The sequence below is a fragment of the Sphaerodactylus townsendi genome, linkage group LG06 (assembly GCF_021028975.2).
Source record: "Sphaerodactylus townsendi isolate TG3544 linkage group LG06, MPM_Stown_v2.3, whole genome shotgun sequence".
Lineage (NCBI taxonomy): Eukaryota > Metazoa > Chordata > Lepidosauria > Squamata > Sphaerodactylidae > Sphaerodactylus > Sphaerodactylus townsendi.
This window is the reverse complement of record NC_059430.1, coordinates 649,640-660,981: the sequence shown is the minus strand read 5'-3', so window position 1 is coordinate 660,981 and position 11,342 is coordinate 649,640. Positions and strand designations below refer to the sequence as shown.

The following is an 11,342-nucleotide window of genomic DNA, read 5'->3' as shown; positions in this document are numbered from 1 at the left end:
TAGTCCAGCTCTCTGCTACTCGCAGTGGCCCACCAGGTGCCTTTGGGAGCTCACCTGCAGGATGGGAAAGCAATGTGAGCTCCCAAAGGTAGGTGAGACTGAGAGAGTTCAGAGAGAACTGTGAGGCAGGTGAGACTGAGAGAGTTCAGAGAGAACTGTGACTGGCCCAAGGTCACCCAGCCGGAATGTAGGAGCGGAGAAACAAATCTGGTTCATTAGATAAGAGAAAGACCCAGGATTTTCACCAAAAGTGGTAGAGTGAAGGAGTAAAAGTAAAAATGGGGTGGAGAAAACATATGAAGTTTCAAAATGACCATTTTATAGGGTTGCCAGCTCTAGGCTGGGAAATACTTATTTTTCCAAGATGTCTGGAGATCAGTTGTAATAATGGGAGATCTCCAGGTACCACCTGGAGCTTGGCAACCGTGCCAATTAATTATTAGCTCTATAACCAACCAATTGCTAAAGACTGAATCAAATGCATGAGGGTTGCAAACCAACCGTCAGCTCTTTGTGTGCTTGCAATGGGCCAATTTTGGGCACTCCGTACTGTGGGGCAGGCACACTGTACATTCTCAAGAGAACTCTCCTTTCCATTGAAGAGATAGAAAAAGGGCAGAGAAGGGCAACGAGGATGATTGAGGGACTGGAGCCCCTTCCTTATGAGGAGAGGCTGCAGCGTTTGGGACTCTTTAGTTTGGAGAGGAGACGTCTGAGGGGGGATATGATTGAAGTCTATAAAATTATGCATGGGGTAGAAAATGTCGACAGAGAGAATTTTCTCTCTCTTTCTCACAATACTAGAACCAGGAGGCATCCATTGAAAATGCTGGGGGGAAGAATTAGGACTAATAAAAGGAAACACTTCTTCAAGCAACGTGTGATTGGTGTTTGGAATATGCTGCCACAGGAGGGGGTGATGGCCACTCACCTGGATAGCTTGAAAAGGGGCTTGGACATTTATGGAGGAGAAGTCGATTTATGGCTACCAATCTTGATCCTCCTTGATCTGAGGTTGCAAATGCCTTAACAGTCCAGGTGCTCGGGAGCAGCAGCAGCAGCAGAAGGCCATTGCTTTCACCTCCTGCATGTGAGCTCCCAAAGGCACCTGGTGGGCCACTGCGAGTAGCAGAGAGCTGGACTAGATGGACTCTGGTCTGATCCAGCTGGCTCGTTCTTATGTTCTTATCACCGCTCCTCCACAGCTGAGCCCAGGTTTTCTGATCACGATTAGGAAAAGGGACAGATTAAACCTTATTGTATTGCCGAAGGCTTTCACGGCCGGAATCACTAGGGTGTTGTGGGTTTTCCAGGTTGTATGGCCGTGTTCCAGTAGCGTTTTCTCCTGACATTTTGCCTGCATCTCTGGCTGGGAGCCACAGGTGAAACGTCAGGAGAAAATGTCACTGGAACGCGGCCATGCAACCCGGAAAAACCACAACGCCCTAATTACACCTCACTGGTTTTTGCAAAACACAGGCCTTAGGCCAACGCAGGGTTGCTAAGGGATATGCATAAACTTACCCATTCCGACACATGTAACACCACTGCCGACTCCTGTTCCTCTTGATCTGGATTCTGCCGGTCGTCACCTGAGCCGTGGCTGGCCGTGGGAGAGGGAGCCCGGGGGTCACGCCACTGCAACTCTGCGATTTCCCCCGACGGGTGGAGCGCACTGACCGGCTGCAAAGAGCACGCAGGGCACAGGTCTCCTTCTGCCGCCCCAGAGAAATGAGCTTCGCACAGCAAGCAACGTTTGGATTTTCTGCTGTGCTTCCGTGGTTTGTCTGCCATGGGTGGGTGAGGGCCAAGAGGCCACGCCGCAGGGCCCAGGAAGCCAGAAGGGAGGAGAATGCAAATTTGAATTGATGGAGGGAAATGTGGGGGGGGGGGAGCCACCAATTAGTTTCTCCTGCCCAGGAAAAGACTTCTAAGCTGATTCTGTTCTGGGGGTGCTCTTCTTGGATCTGCAGCCCCTTTATAGCCCACAAGGGGGCGACAACTCCCACGGGTCAGGGGAAGAGCCCTTCAGAACTTGCTAGATGGTTCCTGTTGCAATTTGGTCCCATGCTTTGCAAGATCTCCAGGGCCCCTTCATTAACACCCCCTGTTGGGCTGGAGGGTGCAACTCACAGATAGGGCGGTTGGCTCCTCTGAGCGGGGAGCCCTAAACGGAGGTGGATTTATGTAGAGGGAAAGAATCACAGGGTTCAGAGTTGGAGGAGGAGGAGGAGGAGTAAGAAGAAGAAGAAGAAGAAGGAGGAGGAGGAGGAGGAGGAGGAGGAGGAGGATTTATACCCCACTTTTCTCAACCATCCCCATTTTGGCCCCAATTCATAGAATTGGAAGCGACTCCAAAGGCCATCAAGTCCAACCCCTGGAGGAGGAGGAGCAGTTTGGATTTATATCCCCCCTTTCTCTCCTGCAGGAGACTCAAAGGGGCTGACAATCTCCTTGCCCTTCCCCCCTCACAACACACACCCTGTGAGGTAGGTGGGGCTGAGAGAGCTCCGAAGAACTGTGACTAGCCCAAGGTCACCCAGCTGGCGTGTGTGGGAGTGCCCAGGCTAATCTGAATTCCCCAGAGAAGCCTCCACAGCTCAGGCGGCAGAGCTGGGAAATCAAACCCGGTTCCTCCAGATTAGATACACGAGCGCTTAACCTCCTACGCCACTGCACGATACAAGGCATCTAGTCCAGCCCCCTGCTCAATGCAGGATCAGCCTAGAGAATCCAAGACAAGTGTTTGTGCAGCTGCAGATTTTGCCAGGGAGGTGGCGACTCTCCCTCGCTGGCAGTCTTCAGAGGTGTCTGGATGAGCGCCGGTCAGAGACTGGCCCTACGCTAAGCAGGAGGTTGGATCAGATGGGCTGCATGGCCCCTTCCAACTCTATGATCCTAATAAATTTCAGAATTAACATGCTCGGGCAGGGTGTGTTTGCGGACGATGCTATGAGGTCGACGTTCCCACTTTGGAAAAGCCACACAGCACACTTGATCTCCCAGATTAGAGCGTTCCACTTCATCCCACACTTGTATAGCTGCCGACATAAGAACATAAGAACTAGCCTGCTGGATCAGACCAGAGTCCATCTAGTCCAGCACTCTGCTACTCGCAGTGGCCCACCAGGTGCCTTTGGGAGCTCACAGGCAGGAGGTGAAAGCAATGGCCTTCTGCTGCTGCTGCTGCTCCTGAGCACCTGGACTGTTAAGGCATTTGCAATCTCAGGTCAAGGAGGATCAAAATTGGTAGCCATAAATCGACTTCTCCCCCATAAATCTGTCCAAGCCCCTTTTAAAGCCATCCAGGTGAGTGGCCATCACCCCCTCCTGTGGCAGCATATTCCAAACACCCATCACACGCTGTGTGAAGAAGTGTTTCCTTTTATTAGTCCTCATTCTTCCCCCCCAGCATTTTCAATGAATGCCCCCTGGTTCTAAATAAATAAGGCCATATCCCCAGACCATAAATGCGTGGTAGTGTGTGCGCCTTAAAGCTGTTTAGGAGGGTAAAGACAAGCAGCCCTGAGCCCACTGCAACCCATCTCCAGCCAATAACAAACACAATACAGTATTTTGCATTTAGAGCACTCAAAGCCTAGCCACTCCCTTGTTTTAACCCTTACAACAACCCTGATTGGTAGCCCAGACACAGGCTTCTGATTGGACAGTGAGGGGGCCCCCGAGGATGCTAGTCTTCCTAAGGCAGAGTTGCCAATCTCCAGGGAACCTAGAGATCTCCCAGGATTACAACTGATCTCCAGCTTGCAAAGGTCAGTTCCGCTGGAGAAAACGGCCACTTTGGAGTGTGGAGTATACGGCATTATACCTCAATGGAGTCCCTCGTCTCCCCCAAACTCCTCTCTTCTCAGGCCCCGCCCCCAAACCTCCAGGCATTTCCAAACCTGGAGTTGGCAACTCTACTGTAGGAAGCTCAGGTCTGCGTAGAGATCCCAACTAGGGACTTGCTTGGTCATAGCTCAACCATAAGGCTGGGTTCAAATGCTGGCCTCTCTTGCAATAGGGCTACTCGCTAGCCTCTGCCTGTAAGGGCACTGCAGAGATCAGGTGAGGCAGGAGAGGGGGACGCTTTTAAACCACCCACCCCTTCTGTGTCATGTGTCCCCCACTTCTTAAAACCCTGCTAGAGGAAACCTTGTATTTGTTCTCTAAATCTTATTATTGTTTGTTTATGCTGCTAGCGATGTCTGTTGTTTTGAGTATTGTTGCTTTATATAATCTATGATGTTATGATTGCGGATGCTTCTGTTGTTATAATGCTATGTTAAAAATGCGGTGTTCATTGTTGTTTAGAATATGTTATCATGCGATGTTTATTGATGTTGTGTTTATTGATGGTTGTTGTTTAATGTTATGATTATTGATATTGTCATTCTGCTGCCGTTGTTCACCGCCCTGAGCCCTCCAGGGGAGGGCGGTATATAAATCTAACAAACCAGACCAAACCAAACCAAATGGAGAGCTGCTGACGGTCAGAGTCAAGCGCCGGTCCGATTCAGCATAGAAAAAGAAGAAGAAGAGTTAGGATTTATATCCCCCCTTTCTCTCCTGCAGGAGACTCAAAGGGGCTGACAATCTCCTTGCCCTTCCCCCCTCACAACAAACACCCTGTGAGGTGGGTGGGGCTGAGAGAGCTCCGAAAAGCTGTGACTAGCCCAAGGTCACCCAGCTGGCGTGTGTGGGAGTGTACAGGCTAATCTGAATCCCCCAGATAAGCCTCCACAGCTCAGGCAGCAGAGCTGGGAATCAAACTCGGTTCCTCCAGATTAGATACACAAGCTCTTGACCTCCTACGCCACTGCTGCTTTATGGGTTCAAGGGCTGGATCAGGAATGAGACACACTCACAGGGGAAAATATATACATATATTTAAAAATATGAAAATTACCCAATGTCCTATGGTTACATTTCTCATGAAGCCTTCAGGGTAGTCCATCCAACTAAGACTCTGTATAGCAATTTAAGTACACAGCGAATCTGCAGGGGGTCACTTCAGGTGACGACTGTATCAGGATTGGACCAGTTCGTCTGTGACACGTCAGCAACCGGGCTCTATCCATTGGGAGGTTCTCTTGCAGAAGCGCAACCGGTTTTAACGGGACCTGCGTGAGAGAACTTGACGGAGCACACCCAGTAAAAGCACTTCCAGAATTCAGTCTGGAATATTTTACGAGATCCCGTGAACAAACAAGTGCGTTTTGCACGGAGTGTCAACTGGTCTGCAGCAGAGGCACGGCGGGCAGCGGGCTTCGTGGGCCTCTCAGCGGTGCCTCCTTTTTGGAGTTCTTCTCTTGGCCTCAGTAGTAGAAGCAGCCAAAGGCAGCTGCTACACAAAAGAGGCTCTCCTGGGAAAAGAGAGGAAGGAGGGTTGGTGGGTAACAAGATCCACAGACAGAACAGAAAGAAACTTCATGAGTCTTCGACTTGTCTGATCAATGCTTGACGTTTAGCAAGGGCTCCCTTCTTACCCACACATCTTCACATGAACAGGCAGGTGGGGGGGGGGGGAGGGATTGTTATTCCCACTGCCACCATCTAATATGTTCCTACACAGGAATTAAGATTACAAAGAGAGCCCCACCCCTGCCCCCACCATTCACATTAAGGAGCAGCAGTGGCGTAGGAGGTTAAGAGCTCATGTATCTAATCTGGAGGAACCGGGTTTGATTCCCAGCTCTGCCACCTGAGCTGTGGAGGCTTATCTGGGGAATTCAGATTAGTCTGTGCACTCCCACACATGCCAGCTGGTGACCTTGGGCTAGTCACAGCTCTTCGGAGCTCTCTCAGCCCCACCTACCTCACAGGGTGTTTGTTGTGAGGGGGGAAGGGCAAGGAGATTGTAAGCCCCTTTGAGTCTCCTGCAGGAGAGAAAGGGGGATATAAATCCAAACTCTTCTTCTAATCAAAGAAGCTCGGTTGGAGCACATGAGAGAGGGCCTTTTCAGTGGCAGCCCCACAGTTATGGTACAACACACACACCCCACACCCCCGCCGAGGGAGGTGCATCTGGCCCCCTCGCTTTCCATCTTTGGGCAGCGATTGAAGACGGTTTTATTTGGGAGAACCTTTGATTAAGTTTAGCAGCAGTCCTGAACTGTGAGATTTTAAATTTCGGTTTCATGTATTTTACTTGATGTGTTTTACCTTTGGCCATTTGCACACAGGTGGTCTCCGTTGCAATGAGAATACATTCTCTCCAGTTTGATTCTCAGTTACACATACATTCCCCCCTCTTCAAGACCCGCTGAGCTTACAGATCAGAGAATTCCCCTCCCGCAGGTTCAGAAACCTCTGAAAGCGTGACCTTGAATTTCTCTTTGCAGGGAAAATGATCACCGTGCATTAAGGTTTCTTTTGGGTTTTCTCACTGCTCCCCGCCTTCCTCTGCCCACAAAACAGCAGTTTCTCCTACTCTCCGGGTCACCATTTCAAAATGGTCACAAGGCTTTCTTTTTTATTTTAATACTGAAGGCCTACAGCTGAAGCAACAGTAATGCTATATCTTTCTATCTGACTGTCTGTCCCTCTGTCTATATCTGTCTGTCTCCTGCCCTGTACCCAAAGATCTCAAGGTAAGTTGCAACATAAGACTCCTATAACTCAGTCAAAAACAATTGCAACCTGTAACAATAAAACCTGTTTTAAAATTCATTAAAAACCTATTAAAATTAATAAAACCCGTTAACATTCATACAGTTCCCAAAGGGGGAAACAGTTTCTTCAACCGAAGGCCAGGGAAAATAAGTGTGGTGCCTTTGCCAATTTTCTACAGGCATATAGAGAAGATGCTTGATGCACCTCAGGAGGAGAAATTGTTCCACAATCTCGGGGCCACCACTGAAGAAGCCCTGTCTTGGGGGACCTTGTGAATGAACTCCCTCCAAAATGTCCTTTTATTAACAACACCGTTCAAGTCTTGAAAACTGAGGGTCGGGCTTCCTTTATAAAGTCAATCCATCTCATGCTGGGTCTTTTTCTTTTGATACTGCCTTAATCTTTTCCTAGCATTATTGTCTTTTCCAGCAAGTCTTCTCATCATGTGACCAAAGTGCTGTAGCCTCAGTTTAGTCGTTTTCGCTTCTAGGGAGAATTCAGGCTTGATTTGATCCAGAACCTACTTATTTGTCTTTTCGGTAGAACATGCTAGCTGTAAAACTCCTCCAACACTCCCTCATCACCAGACTACACTGCAAGGTTGTTATAGGGCAGTGATGGCGAACCTTTTCGAGACCGAGTGCCCAAACTGCAACCCAAAACCCACTTATTTATCGCAAAGTGCCAACACGGCAATTTAACCTGAATACTGAGGTTTTCGTTTAGAAAAAACAGTTGGCCCCGAGGTGCATGTTACTCGGGAGTAAGCTTGGTGAAACAACCGTGCTTCGAATGGGTGAATCACTACCCTATGAGGGTTTACTCAGAAGCAAGCCCCATTGCCAGCAACTGAGCTTACTCCCAGGTAAAGGATCGTGCCCAGACTAGCCTATATGTGTGTGTGGGGGGGGTTATTTTCCGTCCCCCCACCCACCTGATGAACTCTGTGCATGTGTGCCCACAGAAAGGGCTCTGAGTGCCACCTCTGGCACCCGTGCCGTAAGTTCGCCACCGCTGTGCTGGACCAATGACCGCCTCCAAAGGCAGCAAGCAACTTCCCCAAAGGGCATAAATTTCACTTACGTTCATGAAAACGTCTTGAGCATAGTTGTCTGTGTCTGCATCCCAGAAGCACCGGGCAGCCATGCTGAAGAAAGAAACAAGGAACCATTCAAGAACACGGGCAAAGAACTGGTCGGCGACAACCCTTAATATCTGAACATTGTTCATTTCCCAGGGGATAATTAGTGAACATTCCTGCACCCTGGTCTCCTGATATGAGCGAGAAGCGCTGGAGAAAAAATCAGAATGTAATTGTCCGGGGCAGCCATTCTCAACCAGGGTTCCGTGGTACCCTGGGGTGCCGTGAGCATGTCCCAGGGGTACCGTGGCAACACTACTGCCCCCCCCCCTCATTTTTGTGGTGTCTCCCACCGGCACCTGCAAGGACATGGAGCTGGCCCATGAGGCAGGGCCTGCCGCAAGGTCAGCAGCCACCCCCCCGCCCCCAGTGCTTCCCTTCACCCTGGGAGGGGAAGGTGAGGGTGTGGCAAGCAGGGGCAATGGGAGGGGAAGGTGGGGGGTGGCGGCAGGGGTACCGTGAGATATGAAGAGTGAGGTCAAGGGTACCCTGACCTCGAAAAGGTTGGGAAACACTCTGGGGGATTAAAAAATGGGTGCACAGCTAGCTGCACTCCAGATGATGCAGAAAGGCAACATGAGTTGGGCCAAATATCCTTTGCTATCTAATTGGAGCAGGTAGCAGCAAGGGTGACCTACACATCAGATCAAATAAAATCATAAGTTTAGTTGTAGCTGGTACACAATGCAACTTGACAACAGGTCACAAAACCCTTTTTTAGAGGAAATGTCATCAGCTCAAGTTGTACAATAAAGGGAAGTTTTGCTTGGCTTTTTCATCATTAATTTCACTTTTCAAGGTGAATGTAGATTTTGCAAGACCCTCCTGTAAAGAAAGAATCAAACTTACTTCACTCCCTCGCCTCTCTGTTCTCCAATCACCACCTGCACCACTATTTTGTACCGGTGAAATCCTTTTTCTAAAATCAGAGAGAAGGGAACCAAACCAATTAGAAAGAACAGAGAGATTTCCTAGCAGACACCCACAGCAAATGTACACGTTGGATACCCCACGGTTTGTGTGTGTGAGAGGCAGAAAGACAGACAGAGACAGAAAGGCCCCTTCTGCCCATGCAGAATAAAGCACTTTCAATCCACTTTGAAGAAGAAGAGTTTGGATTTATATCCCCCCTTTCTCTCCTGCAGGAGACTCAAAGGGGCTTACAATCTCCTTGCCCTTCCCCCCTCACAACAAACACACTGTGAGGTGGGTGGGGCTGAGAGAGCTCCGAGAAGCTGTGACTAGCCCAAGGTCACCCAGCTGGCGTGTGTGGGAGTGTACAGGCTAACCTGAATTCCCCAGAGAAGCCTCCACAGCTCAGGCGGCAGAGCTGGGAATCAAACCCGGTCCCTCCAGATTAGATACACAAGCTCGTAACCTCCTACGCCACTGCTGCTCCTTTCAATGCACTTTGCAGCTGGATTTTACTGTGCAGGATAGCAAAAGCCTTTTGCAAGCAATTGTGGAAGTGGATTGAAAGTGCATTATCCTGCAAGTGCGGAAGAGACCAAAGAGAGCAAGAGTGTGTGTGAGAGACAGGAGGATAATTGATGATGGAGAAATGGAGCAAGTAAGAAGAAAAAGACAGAGCCCACCAGTCATACCCCTTACCTTTCAAGGTGTCTCGGATTTTCTCTGACAGTTGTTTGGTGATGGACGGGATCTCCTCGGTGCTGTACTGCACGCCGGCCAGCTCCTCCTTTAACACCTCATGAATGCACTCCTTCACAACAGAAGAGCGGAATCTAACAAGGGGAAAGAGAGAAGAGTCCAGGGTGACTAGGCCTCGGAGTCCAGGGTGACTAGACCAGCCACCAAACAGGCAATGCATTTTACAAAGTACAAGACAACCCGTAAGCAACTCAGCAATCTAATTTTGCCATCAGGGAGAGGATGAAGGGAAGGGCCAGCTCTCTCACCTGTCCAGGTCATTTTGAATTCTGACCCTGCCCTTTGGGGCATTGGCTACTCCTCTTCATTTGGTGTCATCTGCAAACATTTTCCCCACTCCTCCACCTGAGTGGCAGAGGCTTATCTGGTGCACCAGATGTGTTTCCCAATCCGGAGTTGGCAACCCCAGGTTGCACCACGTGCCTGCTAGGTCGTCTTGGCCAAGTTTCCCTCCCTCCCAGTTCCTCTGCCAGGGGGTGGGAGACGGGAGCGGCCGACCTTGCAGGGCTGTTGTGCAGCGCGCGACAACTGGCAGGCCCCGCCCCTTCCCAAATCTTAACAGTTAAGATGAGATAAAGCCCGCCCCCGGACTGACTTGTGGTGGAAGGCCGGCCGCAGGTTGTAGGCGCGGCCCGTGCCCGGGGCCGAAGTCAGCGCCGGCTCTCCCATAACTTCGGCCTAGGCCTCGCCCGCGAAGCCCACCGTGGTTGCCATAGCAACGAGTCAGGCCGCAGCGCCCGCTTCCGCCAGGTGGCGTCAGGACTACAGAGTTCCGAAAGGGTAGAGCGGCGCTTTGGGTGAGAAGCCATAGAGACGGAACCAGGCCATTTTACACGGCGGAGATAGAAAAAGGCTAGAGCGGCCCGGTACTTTTATCCGCCTCTATCCGTCTTGTTGTCGGGCGGCTCTGCCCTTTGCGTAACGTGCGCATGCGTGAAGTGACACGCAGGACAGGGTTTTCGAGGCCGGCGTTTCGCCGCTTCGGTTGGGTCACAAAATGTCACTTCCGGGGTTCGGAGACACGTTTTGATCCTCCGTGATCTCACGGCGGTGAATGGGACTCTGGCCAGTCCGCTTGTATCCTCACAACAACCCTGTGAGGCAGGCTAAGCTGAGAGCGGGCGACTGGCTCGAGCGAGCGTTTGCGCCTGGAGGTCGGGCATCCTAGTCCGCCACTCCGACCAACGCGCTGCAGGGGCTCCGGGTGGATGCCCAACAGGTGCAGCGCTGGAGTCTCTCTGCGTGCCTTTGTGCAAAGTGCCGTTCATTTGCTTCCTGTCTGTCTATCTGTCTTCAGGATGCCTGCCTCTCTCTCTCTCCTTCCCTCTCTCCCCCCTCTGTCAGTCTATCTCAGGTGTCAAACTCGCGGCCCTCCAGATGTTATGGACTACATTTCCCATCATCCCCTGCCAGCATCACGCTGGCAGGGGATGATGGGAACTGTAGTCCATAACATCTGGAGGGCTGCGAGTTTGACATCTATCTATCTATCTATCTGACTGTCTGTCCCTCTGTCTGTATCTGTCTGTCTCCTGTCCTCTACCCAAAGATCTCAAGGTGAGTTACAACATAAGACTCCCATAACTCACCCCAAAACAATTGTAACCTGTAACAATATAACCTGTTTTAAAATTCATTAAAAACCTGTTAACGTTCATACGGTTAGAATAGAATAGAATAGAATCTTTATTGGCCAAGTGTGATTGGACACACAAGGAATTTGTCTCCGGTGCATATGCTCTCAGTGTACATAAAAGAAAAATACATTTGTCAAGAATCATAAGGTACAGCACTTAATGATTGTCATATAGGTCTAGTAAGCAATCAGGAAACAATCAATAGTAATAAAAACATAAAATGTAAAATCATAAAATAAAATGAAATGTCAGCACAGGCTATAGTCATACGGTCATAA

The 11,342-nt window shown here is 50.1% G+C and overlaps 1 protein-coding gene across 1 annotated transcript; it reads right to left on the bottom strand.

The window, feature by feature from the left end:
• Positions 1-4,872: 4,872 nt before the first annotated feature.
• DYNLT2B (dynein light chain Tctex-type 2B) lies at positions 4,873-10,197 on the bottom strand. Its single transcript, XM_048500937.1, has 5 exons — positions 10,023-10,197; positions 9,368-9,501; positions 8,606-8,675; positions 7,699-7,762; positions 4,873-5,366 (listed from the first exon to the last, which is right to left on the bottom strand). Exons 1-5 carry the CDS (start codon positions 10,094-10,096, stop codon positions 5,319-5,321), a joined length of 390 nt encoding a protein of 129 aa, XP_048356894.1. The 5' UTR covers positions 10,097-10,197; the 3' UTR covers positions 4,873-5,318.
• Positions 10,198-11,342: the final 1,145 nt, after the last annotated feature.

Bases quoted from the DNA above. Each gene is read 5' to 3' on its own strand.
- DYNLT2B (XM_048500937.1), bottom strand. From the start codon at position 10,096: ATGGGAGAGCCGGCGCTGACTTCGGCCCCGGGCACGGGCCGCGCCTAC. The intron at 8,676-9,367 runs GTAAGGGGTATG...CTCTGATTTTAG, and splicing joins AATCCGAGACACCTTGAAAG to AAAAAGGATTTCACCGGTAC. The intron at 7,763-8,605 runs GTAAGTTTGATT...TTCTTTCTTCAG, and splicing joins CAGAGAGGCGAGGGAGTGAA to CATGGCTGCCCGGTGCTTCT.